The 26,843-nt window shown below is 39.6% G+C and overlaps 2 protein-coding genes across 2 annotated transcripts in view; one reads left to right on the top strand and one right to left on the bottom strand.

The window, feature by feature from the left end:
• Positions 1-335: 335 nt before the first annotated feature.
• Positions 336-26,843, bottom strand: part of LOC120429640 (alpha-mannosidase 2) — a 118,081-nt gene continuing 91,573 nt past the window's right edge. Inside the window, exons 5-9 of the mRNA XM_052706218.1 lie at positions 19,686-20,037; positions 11,676-11,768; positions 11,269-11,463; positions 11,091-11,202; positions 336-5,220 (exon numbers count right to left, since the gene is read on the bottom strand). Of these exons, the coding sequence (XP_052562178.1) occupies positions 2,447-5,220; positions 11,091-11,202; positions 11,269-11,463; positions 11,676-11,768; positions 19,686-20,037 (3,526 nt within the window). The 3' untranslated portion in view covers positions 336-2,446. The remainder of the gene's footprint in view (positions 5,221-11,090; positions 11,203-11,268; positions 11,464-11,675; positions 11,769-19,685; positions 20,038-26,843) is intronic.
• On the top strand, positions 6,193-11,084 carry LOC120429641 (outer dynein arm-docking complex subunit 3-like). Its single transcript, XM_039594668.2, has 3 exons — positions 6,193-7,013; positions 7,078-8,143; positions 8,210-11,084. The coding sequence occupies exons 1-3, from the start codon at positions 6,923-6,925 to the stop codon at positions 8,859-8,861; spliced, it is 1,809 nt and encodes a 602-aa protein (XP_039450602.1). The 5' UTR covers positions 6,193-6,922; the 3' UTR covers positions 8,862-11,084.

Below are 26,843 nucleotides of genomic sequence, written 5' to 3'. Positions count from 1 at the left end.
GGTTTTTGTTTTCTCACCTAAGCATATCCAAAACAATAACATATATTTTTTTTTTCGAGGAAATAATAAACTAAAACATATGGGAGTAAAAGAATCAGTTAAGGCAACAGTTAGAGAAGAAAACAGAAAAGAATAAAATCAAATACCCTCAATCTTTGTTCACATTTCCGATGGGCAATGCACGCATACCACAAGACATACACGCTCACGTCTTAATATAAAGCTTTTCTCATTCATTTTTTTAAACAAGGAAATAAATTACGCCACACAATTCTCTAAATCGCGCTACCACCACAAATCTAGAAAGGTTAATCGAGCTGCGTTCGCTTCGTCCCCGATCATTCTTTTTTTGATTAATTGTTGTAAGTTTACTTCATTACTAGTTATTTAACTACAATTTTTCTTCGTTTTTTGTTGTTTTTGTTGTTTTTAAACTTGCGGAAAGAAAACGAAACACTAACTTTTTTTTTCTTTCAACATTTCACTAATGGTTGGCTCTTTGTGATGTTTTTAATTCAACGTTTTCATGATTTCCGCTTTCTTACTTCTCCTTAAAATATTCGCTAGCTGCGTAGTCATATAAAACAACTAATTTATTTTTGTATGATTTTTTCTTCTCTTGTTTTACGTTACTTGATCTCTTTATAAATAAGTGTGTTTGGGAATAAACGAAGGGGACATGCTTGGTTGACTTGGTTGAAGTTACATTTACGGGGTTTTCTGTTTGCACTACTTTAAGGGAACGTAAACTATTGGACGGTGGTCTATGTTGAAATCAATCGACGTGTGAGAATGATTTCCAACCTTACTATTCGAGGAACTGAGTTGAAAGGGGGTGGGGAAAATTAAACAAAAGGGTAGAAAAGGAAAATGCGTTTAAAGTAGAGAAATTGACTAACAACTAAAATCACATTTTGGAAAACAAATAAAGGTTGATGTTTTGCTCTGTTTTTTTTTGTTTTGTATTTACAACATATTTGAATTCGAGTTTGGTTGATGCAAAAAGTCAATGTTTTATAGAAAGTTGTTCAACTGTTTTCGGAGTAAAACACACGGTTTACGAACTATTTTTCATCATAAATTAAAAACTAACTCTAGTGTGGTCTAAAAAAGTGTTTCGACTCAAGTGGAATGATGCTGTCGATGGTTTATCTCTTTCTTTTTTTGTAATATAATTGTTTGCTGGTTTGGTGCTTATTTGTTTTGGACTGTTTGACTGACGAAATCGGAGGTGAAATCGGCATGGCCGCGTGGTTTGTGATGTTTTATCGTGAGATTCCTTTTCAAATCAAATTTGCTTTTCTTTTTTTTTGTTGTCTAATTTTGTTACAAGCTCACAGACTTAGTTCTAAATTGTTTTGGTATTTTTACCCCCCAATTAAAAAACGTGTTTTGCCATGCAGAATTAACGGGTTTTGGAGTTTTCTTCGGAGAGATTCTTTGTTTCTTTCAAGTGGAATATCTACAGCAGGCCTGCCCAACCTTTTTGGCTCAATTTTAACATTTTTGATCGTCAAAATAACAGTTGCCCATTTTTTCAAGGTATATTTGTTGGAATCGGTTCTCAGATGACCAGTAAACCCAACTTTGACAAAAGATTGGAAAAATATTTTCAAAGGTCGTTTTTATCTACATTTTAAACTTTCATAAAAACGCCATGCAAAAATAGTGTTCCAATTTTTTGTCAAAGTTGTGTTCACTGGTCATCTGAAACCCGATTCCAACAAATATACCATGACAAAATGGGCAACTGTTATTTTGACGATCAAAAATCTTAAAATTGAGCCAAAAAGGTTGGGCAGTCCTGATCTACAGCTTGTTATATATGGACAAGTGAAGTTGAAGCAAGATGATGTCTGGGGTAATATTGTTGTAATCTGCAAGATATTTTCTCGTACATTTTTTTCCACACCAACCACTTTAGAATATACTCTAGTATGTAATTGGATCAGTCCTATCGCGCTTTATCGCTCTAAGCTGATTCGAAATCGTTTGCATTCGGTTGTGTTTGATTTACTCATTACTCAATCAATAAGTTTACACCTTATGCAAACTGTCATTTTAGTGAAAGGGATACACTCTTGTTTTCAAAAGTTATGTCCCCATTTGAAATGTTAGGCTCCAACTGTTGTCAAAAGAATGGGGTCACTTTTTAGTTAAGGAGGACTAAACATGATAAACCAATAAACAAATGCGCACTTTTTGACAGTTTGTATGCATTTCTAGAGTTTTTTTTTTGAAAAAGACCTATAAACAATTGTCTTTCATATGTTTATAGGGCCTATTCAATAAAAACTCTAGATTTGTTTGCAGAAACATCAACCGGCACACATTTTGCTGTGGTTGCAACAATAATTCGCAAAGACATCACCCTGAATCCACCCTCACTCACCCGTGACGATAGAGAGACTACCCGTCACCATTTCGCTACACGCCTCAACCCCACTTACTTCGCGAACGTAACATTGTACGTTCGCAGCTCCATCGGCTCCAGGAAGATATCCCCGACGGATCGCACCGGCTCACCCGCGTGCAGCCCCGTCAGCGAGGTGCCGCTAATGTGCTCAACCCGGACGCCTCCAAACAGCTGCAGCTGCCCTCGGTGTTTACTACTTATGCTACTACTGCTGCTGCTGCTGTTACTGCTGTTACAAAAATAGTTGACTACTTCGTCGCCGCCTATCCGGCAGTTGTACCCCTGCCGATGCAGCACGAGCAGGGCCGAACTGGACGGGAACAGTGGCAGGTTGCTTTCGGTGAGCGTCCGCAGGTTGAGGATGTGCAGATCGCAGGGGAACGGCGCGGCCAACAGTTGGACGGCCCGGTTCAGCTCGATCTGGTTGCATTCGTCGTACTTTTCCACGATGAACAGATTGGCGGGGTAGTTGAGTCCGTTGGCCAGGTTGTTGGCGAAGATGCTTGGGAGCTGGTACTCGGCCGGTTTTGCATCGCCGGGACCTTCGCCTTGCTGGCTGGGGGAATTGTTCGCTGCGGGAGCTGCCGCACCGGCTCCGTGTTCGATGGTCTCCAGGATGACCCAAAAGCGATGGCGGGTTAATCTGCTGTCCACGACGCCTTCGCCCATGCCGCGGTAGTCGTCGTACAGAGTTCGTCGATCGAGCATGACTTCGAGTTGGCCGGGTTCCAAACTTGCGGCGCCTTGGGCGTGGGTCGTCAACAGCGTAAGCCGCATCTTGTCGTCCTGGATAAACGCCCCGCTAGTGATGGGGAAGTAGTTGCCCTCGATGCCGATCGATGACACCTTCACCCGTTTCTGGTACTGGAACCCGTTCAAGTCGGAGTAAAACTCCGGGTTCTCACTCCCACCGTTCTCAATGTCCGTAACGAATCGCATAAACAGCTCCGTCTCGCGGTTCTTCGGCGGCATCTCGAAGTCAACGTCGTTTTCGATGTTGATCCCATTGTCCAGCACCGTGTTGGAGTTGAATATCCGCACTGTGTGCGCCAGGAACGGTCCGTAGATCGCCGTCACATCGCTCGCCAACGGTCCCGAAGTGATCAAGATCGTCATATCGTTGTACTGCTCCAAAACCTCCTTCTCAGAATTCCGCTGTTCTGGATCCGTCTTAAACAGATAAGCTCCCGAGTGGAACTGCGCACTTTTGTACGCCGCAAACTTGATCGCGCACTGAATCTGCTTGCCCATGTTCTTCTTCGTCACTGACTTCAAAAACCCGCTCTGCTCGTCAAACAGCAGTCGCATCTTTGTGTTCTCCAGTTGAATATCACCCGGCTGCTTGTTCCGAATCTCGAAAATCTCATTCTTCTCATCCTGGCAATCGTTACAGTACAGCGTCGCCATCTTGGGCTTGAACCCATCGTCGTAACTCGCGGTGAACGTCGTCAGCGAAAGCGGTGCCAACTTGGCCACAAACATAACCTCGTACTCCTTCTCCGACGGGATGATCTTCCGCGAAGCGTAAGACGTTTCCGTTATGTTCCACACCGGATTGATCTGAATGTCCATCATCTTCCCGGTCGGATCCAGAATCTTCACCCTGGGCGTCAACGTCCTAATCAGCACCACCTCCAACCTTTCCTGGGCCAACGCGTTGTAAACCACAAAGTCGGTACTCCTCGCTTCCGTCACGATCAACGGAGTCTTTCTCGGCAGCTTCCCAAAATTATCCCGCTCCAGCTCTCCAATCAAAAAGTTCAACTCCGTATTCTTTTTCCGCTGCACCAGCAACTCAATCGTCTTCTCCTGCAGCTTCACCGTCTCCTGGATGCTCTCGAACAACCGCAGCGCGTAATCCCTCATAACATTAGCCTTCGAAGTTCCCGTGATCGCGTCATGATGCTGAAACAGTCCCAAGTTCCGCCTCGCCAAAATCATCTTCTCGTAGTTCTTTTCGTAGATCTTGAACGCATTCGAGTTCCCACCCTGCCGAGCACGGTTGAACGCCAGCGTGAACAGAATCTCCAAACTTCTCAAATTGTGCTCCAGCTCGCGACTCAATATCTTGTAGTAAGGCCGGGTCGTAAAGTAGCCCGACCAGTACGCCGGACGACCCTCGTTAAAAATGTCCGCATACACAAAGAAGTCACCCTTCAACGTTGGGAACTTCTCGTACCGCTCCTTAATCGCGTTGAAGTAGTCTATCGGCGTCCCAAAGCTGATCTCCGTCTTGTACTTGTGGCGGTTCTCATTGATGTAATCAATCAACTTCTTGTAGTTCGTGTACTGCTGCTCCATCTCCTTCTCCTTGTTGTACCGGAAGTCATCCCCCACCGGAATGAGCGCCACGTTGTGCGGAAACAGCGAGGCCGTCCGCGAGTACTGCTCCATCAGCAGATCCGCCTTGGACTCGATGTTCTCCGGCGTTATGAACTGCGCCTTGATCGAGTACTCCGTGTACTCGCCCGGGATCTTCCGGAAGTCAAAGTTCAAACAGATGAACGGATGCGGTCCACACGAGTGTTTGATCGAGTAGATATCGAACGGCATGTTGTGCGTCAGCAGCGTGTGCTGTCGATCGGGAGAACCCGCCTTGCTCTTCCAGTACGGCGTCCACAAAAAGTCCCCGTACCGGTGCTGGGCGAACCACTGCTTCCAGGCGTAGTGTATCCGCTGGATGATGGTGCCCTCGAAGCCGGAAGCGGCGAGCAGGTACGGAACGGTGCTACCGTGACCGAACGGATCGATTGACCAGCCACTCTTGGGCGTCACGTTCAGGTTCGTCTTGACCCATTGGTGGCCTGAAAAGAGAGGGAAAGTTGTTGTTGTAGTACACTGAGTAAATTATTTCGTTCAACAAAAACCGCTATTCTTCCAGAAAAATGTAAACGGAAAACTTAAGTTTTACATGGTATGTTTCCTAGAACAAACTTAAGATAAAAACTACGGCAAGTCTGGTATTTGATACCCTGAAAGAATTAAGGGCTTTTTCCCGATAAAATATTTGAAATATTTCTTCGAGGTTCGAGCAACTTTTTTATCTGTTTTACAATATTTTCAAAAATTTTAAAAAAATACTAACATTTTAAAAGGGCGTAATATTCAATGTTTGGTCCTTTTGAAATGTTAGTCTTGATTTAAATAAATTTAAAATATTGTTTTTGAAAAGATCGGAAAATTTCACGAATGTTTCATATTTTAACACTGTAAATCGGACCATTAATTGCTGAGATATCGAAATTAGAAAATGGTGGATTGTTTGGGTGAGACTTAGAAAACATCATTTTTCCTGTTTTTAAACACTTGCATGGCAATATCTCAGCAACTAAGGGTCGTATCAACAAAGTTCAAAAAAGCAAAATATAGAGAATTTTACTTGAAAACGGTGCACTTTATCAAAATTTCACTAAAGTACTTTTTGATTGCAAATTTGATTTTACATCGAAAAATGAAGTTGAAAAATGTTTGCGACCATTTCGATTTTTTGAAAAAAATTGTATTGATTGAATAAATCATAACTCGGTCAATGATTTTTTGCACAACCTGGAAATTTCTGAAAAGTTGGCATTTGATGTCCCCTAAAACATATAAAAAAATGTGTTTTTTTTGCAAATCAGTTAAGTTAGTTACAAAAAGTTAAATAAAAAATCACCAAAAAAAAAAATTATGGACTACACTGAAAATTTTTTTTCAGTGTAGTCCGTATCCATACCTACAACTTTGCTGAAGACACCAAATCGATCAAAAAATTCCTTTAAAAGATACAGGTTTTTGAATTTTTATAAATCATTTTTGAATGGACAGCTGCCAAATTTGTATGGAAAATTATATGGACAAACTAATGATGCAAAATGGCTTCTTTAGGCATACCGAAGGCACCAAAAAAGTTTCAGTTGGATTAAAAAATACAAAAAATAAAATCAAAGAAAAAAGACCGATTTCGTAGAGCATTGCTCAGGTGCCAAATAACATATTAGCCTAATTATTTATTTTAATGTTCTCGACAAATACACCGTGCTTGAGGGAGAATGTTTGAAGTTCTGTAAAACTCTTCAGAGTGATCTTATCACGTCGCTGTTTTCTGCAACACAAAGTAATGATTTTTTAGTGATGTTAAATTTCATCTTAGGGGAAGAACAAAGCTGCACAAATAATTTAACAGAAATAAAAACGGGTTTATCATAGCACATTGATTTTAACTCAACTAATTCGCTAGCTAGTAATTCAATTCCATTTTTTAAAACATAACATTCCACAACACGAGTTAAAAAAATACCACCAGTATGAGCAATTTGCAACACGTGTCAACGTCAATAAAATATTGAGATACCCTAGAAAACCAGCGTGCCAAAACACTTTCGCAAACATTCCGTTTCATTGCGAGGGTTTCCAATGGAAACAGAAATTCCTGCTCCGATCAGTTAGATCGATAGTGTTTCGCGTCTGTTTGCGCTTCATGATATTGTGGAATTTATTACTTATTTCAAGGAATTTGAGGTTAAAATGTCTGCACCTAAGCCACTTCTGAATGTCGAAAGTCTCGCACTGACCAACAAAAAGATCGCAGAGCTGAAGAAAAAAGTTCAACTTGCCGGTAAGATGTAGTTTTTGATTTTTTTTTAAATTTGGTTATGTAATTAACACGCTTTTTTCTGCAGAGGGTCAGAAAAAGGCTTACACCGAGGAGTACGCGGACTCCAAAAAGACTCAGAGCGAGAAAATCGCCGAGCTAAAGAAGCAGGTTCGCGAGCTGACCAACAAGCTGTCCTACCTGCACAACCCAAACAGTGCCAAAACGCAGCGAAATGTGCAAGAGATCAAGCGGCGGGTGCAGTTGCCACCGGGCGCGAAAACCGTCCACGATGCGTTGACCGTGGTGGACTTGAAGATTATCGATTTGAACAAACAGGCCGATGCTACCGATGCAAAGCACAAGAAGAGGGAGGCTTACTACAGGAAGCTGGTCGAGCAGTACCACATATTGATGGGGTACAAGAACTCGAAGAGCGACGGGTCAAATCCACCGGAAACGGTTGAGGAGGACGCGAACCGGAAGTTGATAACACACCTGGAGAACGAGATTCATCGGACGTCGGTGCAGTGGATGGAGGCGGAACATATCCGGAAGAAGTATCGCGGGATAAAGCAGGCACTAATGGGAGATGCGGAGAAGTTTGAGAGTTCGCTGTTGGAGTTGGAGCAAGCGATCACGGAACAGCTGGCGGAGATCACGAAGCTCGAGTCGGTCCACAAGGAGGCACTGCAGATGAGGGACAGTACAAAGTCGGTTCTACAACGGCAGGAGCAGACGACGCACTACGCGTACAAGTCCCGGGAGAAGCAGTCGCAGGACTTTAGACGCCAGGTAGAGGAGAGAAAGCTGGAGTTGGAACGGCTGGAGCGGAAGATTTTCTCCTCGGGAAAGACACTGATCCATCAAGAAAGTGCGCTGTCCGTTACCGGCGAGGGTGATGATGCGACAGGACACGGCAAAGATACGGCCACAGAGATGGAGCAAAAGTTCAAGAAGCTGATGCAAGCAACGGGGGTCAGCGCGGCCAGCGAAGTCGTGGATCGCTTCCTGGCTCAACGGGAGGCTTCCGCTCGGTTGACGTACCTCCGCACGGTCACCGAGAACGAGAAGAAGCAGCTGGAGTCCCAGCGGGAGCTGATGACGGCCCAACTGGATTCGTTCAAGTTCGCCGACGTCAAGGACAGTGATGTGTGAGTAGTTTTTTTTTTCAAGGTAAAAGTGTAGCAAATGGGTGATTAACGGATTTCTCTTTGCAGAAATCAAGAGGAGCTGGAAAAGTTACGCAATTCGATCGAAGAGCAGAGGGCACGCCGTGAAGAGTGTGAAAAGGCGAGCGGCTACACGTTGAACGTGTTCAACACGATCAAAGACACGTTGGTCGAGCTGCTGATAGCACTGATCGAAATGGAAGAAAACTTGGGGATTCAGCTGATGCGCCGCTCACCCACCAAACAGGCAGAAATGGACGACATTTCCGCCGGCAACATCTCAATCGATGATTTGGGAAACATGCTGGAGGAGAAAATTAAACTCGGTATGATCGCGAGTGGTCAGCTGGCCAACGACGCCGACAGTGGACTGTCCGAGGACGAAAGTGAAACACCTCGTCCTCCTCCTCCCAGTGCTCTCCAAGTTCCCGCGCCCAGTCCATCAGCCACCGCGTCCTCCGTGGCTCAAGATGATCGAGACAAGCCGGCCGCTTATCCGCCGGTTTACATCAGTTTGGTCACTGGCAGGGCAGCAGCGCAGCAATCGGCCGCTTCGCCCGGCCCTGGAGCGACCGTCGTGCTATCCGATGACGAGGCGGAAGTTCCGTCGCGGGGATATTTGAAGCGCCAGGCGAACATGATCATTGAGGCCAAGTCCCGGCGCAAGGGCTTCCGAATGCCACCGCCAAAGAGGCGTTAAGCGCAAACAGTTTTTGAAGTTGAAAAATGTGTGAGTTTGAAGAACCAGTGGACCTTTAATTTCATAAGTATAAATTACGTTGAATACAGTGACACAACGTTATTCTAACAAAACTTAGTTTCTATACCCGTGACCAAGCGTTTATATTTTTATAAAATTGTATACCAAGATAAAACTTTCGAAATTTCTAATTATTTAATTTTTTGAAAACTTGCCATGAAAGAATCTTAGATAATCCGTAAGATTAATTATCGTTTTTCGTATAACAATTTTATGCAACCGATTTTCACAGGACCACTTTACACTCATTAACTTTGTCAAATCAACAACCAGAACAAATGTATCCAACCATCAAAGTTTACCAGTAAAAATCAGCTCACGTTTTATGTGCGTTAGCCGTTCAAATATATTTTTGAATTTCAACCCAACACAATTCCAAACTGCAGAAGAGAAAACTTAATTCGAATAAGTTCAAAAACAAGCTTTTGTTTAAAAACTTATTTAATGAAATAACTTTCCGAAACATAAAATGTTTGACTTGTAACATTGCCAAAAAAATAAATGAAACCAGTAATTTTTCAAAAACAATGACTTAACTAAATCGATTCATAGTTCAATAATAACATGGTTTAAAATATTAAAAAAGGTTGAAAATAATTTGAATTAAAAAAGCAGGCGATTCAGGCCGAATCCTTGAAGTATACAAACAATAGTCTGAAAATTGCCTTAAATTTTACATTCTAAACAAAGAGAAAGCTTTAAAGAAAGAAAAAAAAAATACTAAAGAAGCCAACGCATTTAGTTCAAATAGACCTCATTAGCCCTTAAAAATAAAAAAAAAATATTGTCCGTTTCTCTCAAAATGCCGCGCGGCATTTCAGAATGTGCCGTAGACATTGTTGCCAACGATTTTCTGCACTTTTGATGCAATAAAAAACATACCTGGCAACGATGCCAGGCGATTCGAAGAAGAAGATCAACACAAACAAAATGCGCAGTATGGGAAAGATTTGCCGAAAGTGCGGCGCGTCGATTCGAGGCTGATATGCCGCGTGTCTTTTCCGGAAATACGCGCAATAAATAAAAGCAGAGTGTCAAACCCACGGCTACGTCACGACTGTAATACAAAGCGAGTGAAGTCAAAATCGAACCAAGTTTGGCGTTTGAAAAAGTCGTATGCTGCGCATCGGTCATAATTTACACAATTTAAAACTTTTTTTAGTTTATTGTATTCTTCAAAGAGATTTATATTTAATTTCGGATTTGAACTAGGAGAACAGCATTTAATTCCATCGAGCACCTAATGTACGCATATTAGCACTTTGATGTATTTAAAACTAGTTTAAACAAATGTCGACGGACATTTATTCTTAAAGCGCAAACCAAGAAAGAATCAAACGTAATTTATTTTGTTCCAAAGAAATTGATTCTCTTTCACTTTTAGTTAAGTGTATTGTGTTGTATGTATTGATTGTATGGTCAAGTAGAACTTTCTAATATTTTGATTTAATATTGTAATAAATGTTAATTGTGGAAAAAATTACGTAATACTTCTAATTATCTCAAATATAACAGCAAAAGAAAGTGAAAACTTCCAAAAAAATATTTTAGAAAAATAAAAATGTATGTATTTTATACGATCTTTTCAAAAACCACATGTAAACAATATTGACATATTGACAAGTTTAATTGTAGATTTCATAAAAAAAAAATTTCTACAGATATATGTGATAAGAACACACATTTTAGAAAAGATTTTGCTGGAAGCTGACTTTAATTTAGTGGTCAATTGAGCACAGTGGACCGAGGCAAACATGGTAAGAAAAATTACTTTTTGGTTAGTGCAACTGAGCCGCCCGGTGTGCGTCGTTAAAATTCAATCAAGGTGGACAAAACTCGTCACGATTTTTTTGAGTTTTTGCTTATTATTGCATTAATTTACAAGTATTCGCACAGAAAATGCTTTAAAATAGTGTGCTTACTTAAGATGTAACATTTGGTGATAAATTTGCAGTTGGAAAAACTATTTTGGAGCTGTAATTGAACGTCAAAGTGCTGATATGGCAACATTAGAGGCACGATGGAGTTAGATGCTGTTCCCCTAGGAGTTCTACGTTTTAAAATTTCTTTTTTATCCTCGAAGGCAAGGATGGGTTGTATTGATTTAACAAATAACTTTATCTAAAAAAACTGAATACTGAAACCAAAAATAAATGTTTACCAACTTACCCTCAATCAACTGGTCCACCATGGCGTACAAATGGGCGTTCGCTTCATCCGTCATGACCCACCCTCCAGTGGTGATCTCCAACCTTCCGGATTTGACCAACTTTTTCAGAATCTAAAAATATAATCACCAGTTAACCCCTCGACCCTTCTCTCAATTCACCCCCTTTGTAAAACAAACCCGTTGCTTGGTCGGATGCGCCTGGTCCCACCACAGCTGCAGAAAGCTGATCTCGCTCCAGATGAAGGACATGTTGCCGTACTCGGGCATCTTGGTGACGGCCAGATTCAGGATCTGCCGCGAGTCCGACTGGAAGTAGTTGACGAACGTCTTCAGCCAGCCCGGATCATTGTGGGAGTGTGGCACGACCACGATCTGCGAATTGATTTAAAAAAGTAGTTAATTGTTAAGCGATTGGCAATCTTCCCCGAACTAGGGTCGTTCCAAAATTTGTAATTCAACACTTCAGCACAACGACGACCGTTTGCGGAGGCTAACTGCTATTCCGGATCGGGACGGGAAGGTCCCCAAACTGCCGTCGCCTTTCTTCGCTCACACAGTTTAAATTAATTTGCATAAATAATCACCTTCAGCGGGGGTCGGCCTGGGTCCTTTTGCAGCTTCTCGTAGCGGCTCTCAAAGTCCTTGTCCCAGTACTCCTTTGTCTTCATCCATTCGGGCTGAGGTGATTTTTTGTTTGTTTAAGGGAAAAATGACCAGGAATCGCCCGGGAACCGAGAAAGAGAGAGAGAGAGAGGAAGAGGAAACAATGTAGAAAGATTTGATAAAATTAAATTAAAAACCAGCGCTGGTCCGTCCGTCCCCCGTTGCTGTTGTTGATCATAATTTGAATTGGTAAAGTTTTTCCGGTCTTTTTCTGCTCGTTTGGTTCTAGGCTTTGGTAGGCTACGGTTTGTTGCATGTTTTTTTGGTTGTGAAGAAAGATGAGTTGTTTAGAAGAGACACTGTTGATTTTCCGGCCTTTTAACAAGGCCATTGTCAAAAATGTTTAGTATTAAATTAAACTTCAAACTTGTAACAAAAGTAAATCTTTCCCTGTTCCTGAGGGGAACACACGTGAAGAGTACCGGGGCCGGCATTTACAAAGCGGATTCAGTGACAGTTTATTAATCAACTTAATGTTAACATGTTAAGGCTGATGTTAACATTCTATAGGTTGTCTTCCTGAGGTGTCTTGATAAGGTCAAGTTTGTGACGATACACTACCTTCCCTTTACTAAGCAATCGAATCCAGAAGGGAAAAGATCACCAGTTGTGTTGTGTTGGTCCGAGCCGGGATTTGAACCCCGATCTACCGCTTACGAGGTGGAAGCGTTACTACTGGGCTACGTGGCTCGGTCACTTCAAACTTGACTATGGGTCATTCTCCGCCAACTCACACAGCAGTTGCCTCGACCCCTCCGATTTGCGTAAAACTTTTTCCTAAGGGATAACTTTTGTCCCTGAGCACGAATCCGAGGCACATTTTTTGATATCTCGTAACGGAGGGTTCGAGAATTTTGGTTTCAAAGGGACTTTTATGTAAAAATGGAAGCCCGATTTAATGCCGTACTCAAAATTTCGAAAGAACGTATTTTTCATCGATAAACAACACTAAAAAAGTAAAAAAAAACTAATTTTCCCCTGTTTCCGTTACTCATCTGTAAACATTTTTGGAACATGTTATTTTAAGGGAAATATAATGTACTTTTCGTATCTACATTAACCCGAAGGGTAATTTTTTCATTGCGAACACAATTTTTCATTTGAACATTTCGTGTTTTTTTCTAAATTTGTAGCGTTTTTTTTAGTGTATCATAGTGTCCTACAAAGTTGTAGAGCAGACAATTACACAAATTTCAAAACTTTTTTTTCTCGTAAAATCGCGATAACTTGTGATGGTTATAACCAATCCCCATATGCATATATATCAATATTTTGGTAATTGTCTGCTCTATAACTTTGTAGGACACTATGACACTCTGAAAAATAATCCTAGAAAGTTAGAAAAAATACGGAATTTAAAAATGAAAATTTTTGTTCTTAATGAAAAAATTACCCTTTTGGGATAATGTAGATTCAAAAAGTTCATTAAATTCCCTTTAAAATGACAATTGAGTAACGGAAAGTGGCAAGTGGTCGTAACACCTTCTCCGTCACTAGATATCTAAAAACGGACCTCGGATTTGCGATCAGGGACAAAAGTTACCCCTTAAGACTAAGTTTCACGCAAATCGAAGAGGGATCGGGGCAACTATTTATGATTTCGTGTGAGTTGGTAGAGAATTACCCCTATTTAAAAAAAAACTTATGACATCCTGCAAACCGTTTTTTCAAGATTTATTCTACTGTCAATCAAATTGGTATTTTTTAACAATTTCCCCCATATATTCAAATTGTTTGATACGATGATGAAAACACTGAAACAAATTCATTTTATACAATATAACCATACATAACTCTTTTCGGGTTAAACTTTGCCAATTTTCATCCAGATTATATTGAAAAACTATCTTTCGGAAAATAATTGTCCACCGCAAGCACCAAAACTCATCACCGCGCCACCGCGATTTTATCTCTCGGGAGAAACGTAAACTTGGCCCAGTTTATAATCTGCGAAATTGCTATTTTATAACAACCGACGGCGGGAGCAAAACTTCATCTTTCACCAAAAAGGCATAAATTCTCGCGGCAGCCAGTTCACGCTGCTTCAAGGAGTGATCTGGCCAAGATGATCTCGCGAGTTTTCAGCACCCTTCTCTCGAACTCCACGAACCATCATCCCGACTCCAGTTCTGCAGAACTTCATCAAACGTTCCAGGCGTTTTTTGGCTTTCGCTGCTGGCTTGTGTTTTGTGAGCTGCCCCCAGCATAGCAGAAGAGTGGGGTTTTTTTTTGTTTCGACTTTTCTCCATTTTCCGACGTTCATCTCGTGGTGTCGAAAGATTGATAGGCGATAAAAAGTTTTTTTCTGAGATTTTTCCCTTCTTTGGCAGATTTTAGTTGGGCGAGTTTTTGATTAAAATTTTATTTTTAGCCCGTAAAGTCGAACCTCATTAGAAGTTAGTTCGTTTGCGCGTGAAAGAGAGTGGGGGAGAGCGAAAGAAAACGGTTAAAGTGGTGAAAATTGTTTTACTTATGCTTGGAAGGGTTTGCGGGTTGAAAGTTTGCGTTTCGAGAAGGTCGGTTCTGGAATGATTTGCGAATTTTCTCCGCGATAAGAAAGTTCCTAATCTTGGAGACGTGCAGAATGTCTTTCTTGTTTGATTTCTAACTGCCTTTTTATTTTGGAATTTAATCAATGTGCAGGGATTAAGGGATACAAAAATCAATTTTGCAGGTTGATATAAACTGTCTCCAATGTTATGATAAAATCGTGTGTGTACTTGAATGTCCTACGGATCAAAATTCCGTCCTATCAAGTAGCATGCCTTTTCCATGCAAAATATATATCTAATACTGTGATGTTGTTTTTCCCTCGCAGGATGGTTCTTGTTTGGGTACCGGAAAGGTCCGTCAATATGGAAATTCCAACGTTATGGTAAAATATTCATATCACTACTGCCACGTAAGGGATGTGCATAACTCAACTCGACTCATCTCTTTTCATGATGTAAGGAGGAATAAAAAGTAGCAAAAACAATATGCGAAACCAACCGGGCAGGTTATTGTGAAAAACATTTTCTTTTTTCTACTCTTCAAAATTTTTTTTTTGTTCTCTCAAAAACAGGATTATTTCGTTAGGTAAGCAAACACAATGCACTTTCGTTGCCACGACATTGATATCCATTGTCCTCATGCCAAAGTAACGATGAATAGTTAAAGTCTGCGGTTCGACTTTCTACCCCGAAATCTGCAATGAAAAAATACGGTCTGCGGATTTTCCATCAAATCCCGCTCTTCTTTAGCACCAACATTTCCCACCCAAGGATAGCGTCGTCAATCTGCAACACATCAAGTGGGATGCGCCCGAAGAATGGCAATGATGATGGTTATGACGACGAGGACGACGGCAATGATGATGATGGGCTATTGCTCCCCTTCAGTTCCGCAGATCTGGTGCTGACGGGGACGATGACAATGGCATATCACCTTACTTGCAGAAGGTCACACAAGTTGATGACGTTTTGTTGTCTAGTCACCGTCTGAACGTTGTCCTCGGGATCCAACGCTCACCCAAGTCCCCAGCACCTGACCGACAAATGGTTTCGACTCGTCGTCGTTGCATGGTCTGCTCGGTCAAAATGCTTGCGAGACGACGTAAACTGGCAGTGAATCGATAAACAGCTTATACTGAATTATAATTCCATTTATCTTCATGGTTGTGCCGAAAAGTGGAAGCACAGAAGTTTTTTAACTTTAAGGCTCTGGAAGGCATCATTCCATATCGGCCATTTGGCGGCCATCTTTTTTATTTTACATATCGTGATTATTTTTTCATTTCAATTTACTATTTCTGAACCCTGAATTCAGAACCATCATTGACAGTAATTGCCCCAAAAGTGAAGGGCACCTTCTACGACCTTAGTTGTGTTGTTTTTCATCAAAATACTTTATTATTTTTGAACTGACATTTTAAGCAGATCAACAGAAATGAGCAATTCTTCACCAAAGCGGGAATGGATTTTATTTATATTTTTTGATATGTTTCTAACTTTGTGGGGTCTTCCCTGTAACCAAAGAAGCCATTTTGGTTATTGGTTCACCCATACAAGGATCCATACAATTTTGGCGACCAAGCTACGTAGCCCAGTGGTAACGCTTCCGCCTCTTAAGCGGTAGATCGGGTTTCAAATCCCGGCTCAGACCAACACAACTGCTTAGATTGCTTAGTAAAGAAAATGTACACCCAAAGTTAAAGAACGAGAGGATAGTCTTCACGAAAAGAAACGTGAGAAAAGTGCTATTTTGCGAGAGTATAGTCCTCTCGCGTGTTCATTCGTTCATTGGAACAGTTCATCCTATTGAGTGGCTTATATGGACACCGCCACTTAGTCACCGAACCATGGTGGCCCATACGGCAAAGGTACGGTTCAATATGCCGAAGGTCTTGGGTTCGAGTCTCGGTACCGGTACTTTTTTTTTGATAGATGAACTTTTTTGAAGATGAACCCATGAGTAAAGTACTCTCGGTAATTTCGGGATTTATCCTCTCCGTCCGCACACAGTACCATTTTACTACCGAATCGTGCTCTTTATCCTCTCGTATGCCGATGCCCAGTTCTGGGTGTAGTGTATCGTCACAAACTGGACCTTATCAAGACACCTTAGGAAGACAACCTATAGAATGTTAACATCAACCTTAACATGTTAACATTATGTTGATTAATAAACTGTCACTGAATCCGCTTTGTAAATGCCGGCCCCGATACTCTTCACGGGTGTTCCCTTCAGGAACAGGGAAAGATTTACTTTACTATACAATTTTGGCAGCTGTCCATACAAAAATGGAACGTAAATATTCGAATATCTGTAATTTTTGTTGAAATTTTTAAAATAGTGCACTATGAAAATATTTTTTTTTTCGAAAAGTTAAGAAAATCTATATATATAAAAAATTTCGACGGTTTTGTTCGAACGCGAATCAATTCAACACGGAACGTCGGATCGAGGTGCTCTTTGTTGCGTTGGGTTCGTATAAGTCCAAGGAAGGTTTATACGCTAACTAATTGACACTTTGGCCACTCTGGAACCGATTCCGGAGCATCGGCAAATTGCATGGAAAATGTTACGTAAAATCAAATTTTGATCACAGGAGGCTGAAGCTAAAAACGTCAACAAACGATGGCAGAACGAAGTTTGTCGGGTTAGGCTTGTTTCCTATAAAATTGTCTAAGAGACATTGAAAATTAGAGCTCTGGTTGCTTATATACTGGGAATAAAAGAAAGATAAACAAGAAATTTAGTTTTTCTAGCCTCATACCAATATCTCAGCAACTAAGGCTTACCCATAAAGTATGTCACGCTAAAATCGGCCAAAATTAATCTCCCTCCGCCTACACAGCAAAAAATCCGATGGTAAAATCGCATGCAAAAACATGCACATCACCTTCGTCAAAATAAACACTTAATATTACACACTGCATGTACAGTTTTTGCAACACACAAAAAAAGTTGCAACCGACGAGATTCAAACCCAGCACCAACAGTAAGAACTGGCGCCTTAGCCCACTCGGTCATCAGACCGATGAAGAGCTGCAAGGATAAACGCATATATGAGCTTGTCATTTTGGTCAAGTAGGTTTCTCATACTGATGGGCTACATACTTCAGAGTGTAAAATCACATAAAATTGCATACAATAATGCAATATTTATTTTACACCCAGGCCTTTTACACACAGCTGGATTACTACTTTTTTAGCTGTGTATGTCACACTTTGTCACGCTGGCTCCGACCCCCCTCGAAAAGGTCGTCACGTTTGTCGGAACCCCCTCCATTTGATTTTTTTTGTAAAGTTTTTGCATGATTTAATAAAAGGGTTATTTTAATAGTTCGGAGTTAAATCGAGGAGGTTCATAATTTTTAATGGTTGTGCCTTGATTTTTTTTTCAATTTTGTTGAATGTTTTAGTGATAGAAATGGCCATGTTTTTTTTTTTAATCTGATGATTTAAGCATAATAAATCTCTCATAAAAAAAACATGTTTCTAAAGCCTTCTATCGTAATTGAATTATGATTTAAGCGCTGACGTGCCACCAAGAATTCAAATTTGACCGTACTTTCCAATCCTTCTCACTCACCCTCAACGACCAGCGATGGTCAAAGATACGGTTTGACAGATGCGCAGCTGCTGCTACTGAGAAGCTTTCTGAAGCGCTATGTGAAAAGGGCGGAATCCAATATCAAATTATTTTATTTTTGCAAAATCCCTAGGGAAAGGTAACTATTCACAAAGGTATAGGTTAAATATTGGTTTTCCTCTCATGATTTGTCAATATTTATGACGATTTAAGTATATCCGTTACAATCAAGGTAATCCATCCTTTAAATATACGGACATTGCGTTACAATAACACTCTTATTCGTATCAGTCCATTTCACGTTGTTCTTGCATTCTTCGCAGCACAGAAACAGCTGCGCTGATTGAATGTCAAATTCTAATTTTGACATACACTCAAGAAAAAAAACTGCAATGAATGAAAAGAAGAATGCGGTCAAAAATTTTGACCTCGGGTTCCCTCCCTTTAATCGTTTGATCGTATGGGAAAAATCGTCAAAATGTATGGAGAAAAGCAACTATTTCTTTTTTTGTACCTGTGGAGGGCGCAAAAGTCGTCCAGTTTTGACATTCGTAAAATTTTGAACAACTTTCCCGAAGACACCATATTTTTTTAGGATTTTTTGATGAAAAGTTATTAGCTTCCGAAAAGGACCGTTTTTGCGCGACCGGCTCAAAGGGGCACAATAACAGGCGCACTGCCAGGCAAGCAGACAAGCTAGCACACACATGAGTTTAAAGATAATTGTTTCTAGGTAGCCCCCTAGAGCAGTCTGCGCAAAAATGTTAATTTTCAGAAGCTAATAACATGAGCTCAAATTTGGAATTTAGAATAGTGATTAGGGTTGTCCAAATCCGGGTTTTCTCGGGGCTACCCCCTGAAAGCAAAGATTGACCCATCATCAGGCTGATTTCAAAATTTGAGCACGGAAACCCCTCCCTCTAATCACTTGAAGTTTGTATGGGAAAAATCGTTAAAATGTATGGAGAAAGTAACTGTTTCAGCTTTTTACCTGTGGAGGGCGCAAAAGTCGTCCAATCTTTATCAATTCTCAGATGTAGAACAATCATTAAATTAAGAACAACTTTCTGAAAGACACCATATTTTTAGGATTTTTTGCTGAAAAGTTATAAGCTTCTGAAAATGACAATGCGCAGACGGCTTTAAGGGGCTACCTAGAAACAATTATTTTTAAATGCACCTGCGTGCTCGCTTGCCTGCCTGCCTGCCTGGCAGTGCGCCTGTTAAGTTGCCCCTTTGAGCCGGCCGCGCATAAACGGTCCTTTTCGGAAGCTAATAACTTTTCAGCAAAAAATCCTAAAAATATGGTGTCTTTGAGAAAGTTGTTCTAAATTTAATGAATGTCCTACATTTGAGAATTGATAATGATTGGACGACTTTTGCACCATCCACAGGAAAAAACCAAAACAGTTGGTTTTGGACCGTGCATTTGAATATAATTTTTCCAACCATGTTCTACCAAATTTGTTAATCCTTTAGTATCAGGCAAACACCCCAACATAAACCTCTACAAAACAGATTCTCCTTTTCAATGAGTACAGGAGTCAATCATCCTCGAATGAATTCATAATTACCACCATTGGCAACCGCATGAATATTTCATCATTTCTATTAGCCCCTGCATAAATGTAGCATGGTATTCATGTGAATGTTTGAACGATGACGAACGGATCAAGCCTCTCATCAAATGCAAAGTAGCAACTTTTCCGCAGCGCCCCAAAAATTATAACATTCAACGAATGGGAGACGCATTTTCCGTATTTCCCTTTTCCATGTGCGGATCATTGCAAATTTGCCCAATTCATAGGCTCATCCCAATTCTTCCTAGCCCTTCTCCCTCGGATCACTCACTCACCTGGAAGTCAAAATTTCCATATTCATCACCGGTGGTGATATCGGTGGGCGTTTCCTCCAGTGCGGCACATTCGTCCCACTTGGCGCTGAACCTGGCCGGTGCGGCTTGGCTTCCGGAAAATCCACTCTCGCCCTGCTGCTGCTCCTCCTCATCACCGCCGGTTTGGTCCGGAAGCTGCGCCTCTCGACGTCCTTCGTCCTCTCCACCGCCACCGCCTCCTCCCCCCGGGGGCCGGTCCTTGCCGCTGCCAACCGAATTGAGATTGTTCCGCAGCCAGCTATGCCACGATTGATTTGCATTGTGATTGCCGACGCCACCGCCGCCGTGGTGCGCATCGTGAACGTTGCTTAATCTGGAATTATTCAAGGGTAAAGGGAGAGAGAGAGAAAAAAAAACGCTGTCAGAAAACTCGTTGGAAGAGGGGAGGGGGGACAATGTACTGGAGGATTTTTTTTGGAGGTGTGGGAGATTTTGCCGGTGGTAAACTGAGGCATATTTTTCGATGAGGATTCAATTCCGGTAGATAGAAGAGGGAGAACTCTTACTGATTTTGAATTGTTGGTTTGGCTAGAGAAAAAAAAATTAATTCTTCTTCTTTTCTCGTGAAGCATCTTAATATAACGATGAAGAAGAGAAAGTTATAATTATTCAAAACACTCCTGCCACACATTAAGTGTTTGAATAAAAATAACATGACTTTATTTTTTTAAATTACCTGTTTTGTAAATTTGGCCTACAAGCTCATTTGAGCTTTAAATTTGGCCCGGACTACATGTCTTTTTGTCACTTAAACTTGATTTGCAAAAAAAACTCTATTTTTAATTTTTTTAATTTTTTTATATGTTTTAGAGGACATCAAATGCCAACTTTTCAGAAATTTCCAGGTTGTGCAAAAAATCTTTGACAGAGTTATGAATTTTTGAATCAATATTATTTTTTCAAAAAATCGAAATATTCGTCGCAAACATTTTTCAACTTCATTTTTAGATGTAAAATCAAATTTGCAATCAAAAAGTACTTTAGTGAAATTTTGGTAAAATGCACCGTTTTCAAGTTAAATCCATTTCAAAAGGGCGTAATATTCAACGATTGGCCCTTTTGAAATATTAGTCTTGATTTAATAATTAAAAATATTTTTTTCGAAAAGATCGGAAAATTTCACGAATGTTTCATATTTTAACATTGAAAATCGGACCATTAGTTGCTGAGATATCGACATTAGAAATTGGTGGGTTTTTTGGGTGATACTTAGAAAACATCAATTTTCCTGGTTTTGAACGTTTGCACGGCAATATCTCAGCAACTAATGGGCTATCTACAATCACTTAGCTTAGAACATCTAAGTAAAGTAGTTACTTAGGTAAGTACGCAACTTACGGCCGTCATCCACAATCAACTTAGAAATTTTGCTGGGCTGATATACGTTGCTATGCAGTTGTTTGTTTACCTTTGATATTGAAACGTCAACTTACCGTAGATTTTGAAATTTTTCAAACCATACGTCAGTTTCTAATTTGATTACTTTTCCATTGTAGAAGCTCGGCTTCATTTCCATTGATTCAAATTCCTAAGCTATGTGAAATTTTCTAAGCTAAGTGATTGTAGATAGGCCATGAGGGTCGTATGAACAAAGTTCAAAAAAGAAAAATATAGAGAATTTTCTCAGCTTTTTAAAAATATTTTTTTCAAAAGTGGGCAAACATGTGCGCTAATTTAAAAAAAAAATGAAAAACTGCGACTATTTTCAAAAAAGTTACCTTAAAAATGGATTTAACTAGAAAACGGTGCATTTTATCAAAATTTCACTAATGTACTTTTTGATTGCAAATTTTATTTTACATCGAAAAATGAAGTTGAAAAATTTTTGCGACGCATATTTCGATTTTTTGAAAAAATCAGTAATGATTCAAAAATTCATAACTCGTTCAAAGATTTTTTGCACAACCTGGAAATTTCTGAAAAGTTGGCATTTGATGTCCTCTAAAACATATCAAAAAATGAAAAAAAAAATAAAAATAGTGTTTTTTTGCAAATCAAGTTTTAGTGACAAAAAGTTAAATAAAAAATCACCAATTTTTTTTTAACCGTGTATCATTTTTTTCCAGTGTAGTCCGTACCCATTCCTACAACTTTGCCGAAGACACCAACTCGATGAAAAAATTCCTTCAAAAGATACAGATTTTTTAATTTTCACATATCATTTTTGTATTGACAGCTACCAAATTTTTATGGAAAATTATATGGACAAACTAATGATGCAAAATGGCTTCTTTGGGCATACCGAAGGCACCAAAAAAGTTTCAGTCGGATTAAAAAATACAAAAAATAAAATTGAAGAAAAAAGACCGATTTCGTAGAGAATTGCTCAGCAACGAATGCTGAATCTTCAGCAATCTAAATTAAATTACTGTTTCGTTTACTAAAATTTCAGTTGATGAAAATTCTGTAGAACTTTAATGAATTTTAGTGGAAAAAATTTGGTGTGCGGATCTTATTATTGGCCAAAGAAAACCCAGGTTAGAACTTTTAGTCAAATAGGAGCATTTTTGATTTGGATTCCCTTGTTTTGACGAGTTATTGCTGAACTAATTGGATTTAAATACCTAAGAGTTAAGTGTTGGCTGTAGTTATAAACATAAATGGATACAAACCACATCAAGGCGGTATCTTTTTAGCACATCAACTATAAATCCCACGTTGATTCAGTCTAAAATTGTAATAAATAGGTATTTTCAGTAACCCCTGCATTTTACACAAAGTTAAGTTGTGATAGCCTCCTTTCGTAGCGGAAAATCCAATGAGAACGCTTTCCTTTCTTCTTTAACTCTCATGTATGTTTGAAATTGTGGTCTCTTTGAAGCGAGAAATGCACATAAAGGAAAAAAGATAGTGCCATATCTTTCAAGTAAAGAAATTTCTAGCGCGACAAAAAATGCTAATCATCAGCAAAAACCCCAACCGGCTGGCACCACGTGTCCTGAAGCTTTTGCATATCGAAAGCTCCAAAGCTCGAGTGTCTGCGTGAAACGCAGCCAGAAACTGCATACGGATGGCACATAATGAAGAGATAATAAGATTGGAGTAGAGAGCTTACGAACCAGCTCCAGCTCCATAACGGGCGTGTAGAACGCACACAGCATGCTTGAAAAAAGCAAGGATAAAAACCGGGCTTCGACGCCATCAGCTGGTGCCATGTGTTTCACCCGAAGACGAGGAGGAGGGTTGCCTGGCTGGCGGCACCGAGGGAACATTTTGTCACAGTTGTAGGATTAATGTACTCTGTCGTGTAGCAGTTCGGAGCCCGAGTCCAGAGCCGAACAGTAAAGGAGAAGCTGATGCAAGCAAGTGTTACTAATAGCTGCTGCTGGACTGGAGTGAGGGTGGAGAGAAAGGATACGTTTTTTTTTACTTTCTTCTGGCAAAACTTACTGGAGCGAGAAAAATTGATTGGGATACTTTTTGACGCTTCGCAACAGAACTTTGGCTTGTGAGAAGTTGCAAAAGATAACGGATTTTTGTTGGTTACATTGTCCATCCAAAGTTTACTTTGAAATACAATGTCAAAATTGTCACAGAAAGTCATTTAATTATGCAATTTCGTAGTGCGTGGCCGAACGGTTTCGCCGTCCGCTTTGTAAGCGGAAGATCATGAGTTCGATTCCCATCTGCTCCAACCTTCCATCGGATTGGGAAGTAAAACGTCGGTCCCGCCCTTGGTTGTTGTTAGGCTGTTAAGTCCAGGTATGGAAGTCGTCTTCCTGCTATAAAGACAAAGAACACACCAAACCAAGCCTGCTCCGGTGGCATCGCTGGCGACGGTTGGACTCGCAATTCAAAGGTCGTCAGTTCGAACCCTGAGGTGGAAGGTTCCTTGGAGTAGAAAGAGGTTTTGGTGCCCTCCCCATTCAAGCCTTCGGACTCCTAGGGTCGTTAAAGTGGATTTTGATTTTTGAATTTCGTGTTGAAAAAACTTTTTTTCCTGACATTCATAAAATGGCCTTCTTATCATCATCAAAAATAAAAGTGCTGATGAGTTCGTTATAGTTCTACTTTTTAGGTTTTTCAGTTCACCACATAAAGAGAATCCAAACTAAAGCGGGAAAACAAAAGTTCCACTAAAAAATCCAATTCAACAGTGTTTTTCAGAAATGCCATAACAAAGTCAGTTACAACTTGTTGTGAAACTCTTTTTTCAGCACTCGTCGTATACATTCAGTTTGGCAGAGAATGCATTTTTTTTTAAATAAAAAAGAGGCACATTTATTACATAAATGCCATACAATAGTAATTTATGCAACCGCTTGCAAACCAAGAGGTTTACTGATTCCAAAAAAAAAAACCTTGTTCTATCTAAACAACGTTGCTTAATCCACCTTAAGGTGGTTAGTGCCTTCCTCATAATTGGATCCTAAAGCCCTATGTTAATTTTAGTAATCAGTCATCCCGAGCTGGTGGAATCTGGAAAAGTTCATGTTTTGTTATCGTCAGAATTTGTTATTGAAAGACCTAGATTAGCTGTTATAAAAACAGAAAATAATAACAGAGATTTGTTCTTAAGTGCATATAACATTTGATAGGTTAATCAGATCTTCGATGTTTAAGGTTCATTTGAAAGGTCTTTCAATTATCCAACTAATGACGGGTCGCATGATAGACCGGACATCATTTTCATCGAAATATCTGAGATCCGGCCTCCAAAAAGTGCATAAATAACACTTATTTGCTAATAACTTTTTATAGGGTTATCAGTTTTTCGATGTTTTGAGCTCATTGGAAAGGTCTTTCAAATATCAAACCTTTTTACAATCTTTCGGACATTCCTCAAAATGTTTATTTTAGCGTAACTTTTGAAGTACTTTACTAAACTTTATAATATTCAATAGGGTCTTATGTGAACCCAAGACAGATCGAATGAGCCCAAAACGGACAAAATCGGAACGCGGCTGGTTCCCATGTATGAAAAATAATGTCTCTTATGTAAAAACATCTGGAGAATCGATTGGTGATGGTTTCATCCACCGCACGAAACGGCATAGGCATTTAGCTCCAATTCCCCATTTTTCAACAATTTTTCTTCAAAATCGCTCTGGATTTAAAAAGGAGGCTTTATGGGGCCATCCAAAATACACTTAGCTTATGTGAAAATGTCCCAGGAATCCAGTAAAAATAATCACTTACACCGCAAAAATCATCTAGGGTCCATTTAACCCCGATTCCGCTACAAAAGCATTTTTGAACGTGTTCATATATAAGGGCTGTTTTTAAAAATCTGCAAATATTTTTATCGGAAAGATAAGACAATTTTACATAAGAATGACTACATGCACTGGATAGTTCTTGATAGTCTGAGAGTCTGAGAGGTCTACGTGGGTGGGTCTACGAGGTCCAAGGCTCCAAAAAAGTTGGAACAGTAACTTCAACTCGCTGGTTTTCGGGCATAACTCAACCATTCAAGACGATTCTTCTTTCCAGTGATTTGTTAGGATGTCTTTGGTGCCTCATTATGCCCAAAGGAGCCATGTTGCATCATTAGTTCGTTCATATAATTTTCCATACAAATTTGGCAGCTGTCCATACAAAAATGATATGTGAAAATTCAAAAATCTGTATCTTTTGAAGGAATTTTTTGATCGTTTTGGTGTCTTCGGCAAAGTTGTAGGTATGAATATGAACTACACTGAAAAAAATGATACACGGTAAATTTTTTTTGTTGATTTTTAATTTCATTTTTTGTCACTAAAACTTGATTTGCAAAAAAAAAATATTGTTTTCGAAAAGATCGGAAAATTTCACGAAGTTTTCATATTTTAACATTGTAAATCGGACCATTAGTTGCTGAGATATCGATATTAGAAAATGGTGGGTTGTTTGAGTGAGACTTGGAAAACATCAATTTTCCTGTTTTTAAACCTTTGCATGGCAATATCTCAGTAACTAAGGGTCGTATCAACAAAGTTCAAAATAATTTTGCTCTTAGAGAATTTTCTCAGCTTTACAAAATATTTTTTTCAAAATTGGGCAAACATGAGAACTGATTTTAATAAATGAATAACTGCGACTATTTTGAAAAAAAAAAATGCCTAAAAAAGGCTTTAACTTGAAAACGGTGCACTTAATCAAAATTTCACTAAAGTACTTTTTGGTTGCAAATTTGATTTTACATCGAAAAATTAAGTTGAAATTTTTTTAAATCAGTATTGATTCAAAAATTCATAACTCGGTCAAAGATTTTTGCCAATTCTGGAAATTTCTGAAAAGTTGGCATTTGATGTCCTCTAAACCATATCAGAAAATGAAAAAAATTAAAAATAGTGTTTTTTTTTTGCAAATCAAGTTTTAGTGACAAGAAGTGAAATAAAAAATCAAATTTTTTTAACTGTGTATCATTTTTTCAGTGTAGTCCATATTCATACCCACAACTTTGCCCAAGACACCAAATCGATCGAAAAATTCCTTCAAAAGATACAGATTTTTGAATTTTCACATATCATTTTTGTATGGACAGCTGCCAAATTTGTATGGAAAATTATATGAATGAACTAATGATGCAAAATGGTTTTTTGAGCATACCGAAGGCTCTAAAAAAGTTTTAGTCGGATTAAAAAATACAACAAAAATCGAATGACCGAAAATTCAGAGAATTACTCATATGACGCCAAGGGGTTGGCTAATGAAGAAAAAAATCAACAAAAATACTTTTTTAACAATTGCATTAGCTAACTAAGAGGGAGACGGTGGAGTAGCGCGCACGCCTTGAAGGATTATTCGTATTTCCTGCTTATTTTTTTCAGTGATTGGTGTTTTTTGTCATTTGATTAAGATTACATTAATTGTTTTGTGATTTTAAAAGCAATTTCTATATCATCTTTGATCAGAAGGCACGGCGCCGGATAAATTGTGCATTAATTTTTCAAATATTGTGTAAATTTTCACGGTGAAACAGTCATTTCGATAGAATCGTTTATGGAAAAACACGCTGACATTTAGGATAGACCATTATTGCGCTGGCCACGGGGACGCACAGACTCGTTTTTGTTTCAATCTCTTCCATTTTCACTGTATCGCTGTTAAGATTCGATTGTGAGTGGCGGGACCTCGTGGTTACTCGTGTTTTTCGGTGCCTTTTGTTTGATATTTTATTTTTCAAAAGTCCTTCTT

This window comes from Culex pipiens, chromosome 1 (genome assembly GCF_016801865.2).
Source record: "Culex pipiens pallens isolate TS chromosome 1, TS_CPP_V2, whole genome shotgun sequence".
Taxonomy (NCBI): domain Eukaryota; kingdom Metazoa; phylum Arthropoda; class Insecta; order Diptera; family Culicidae; genus Culex; species Culex pipiens.
This window is presented reverse-complemented; position numbering and strand designations above follow the sequence as displayed.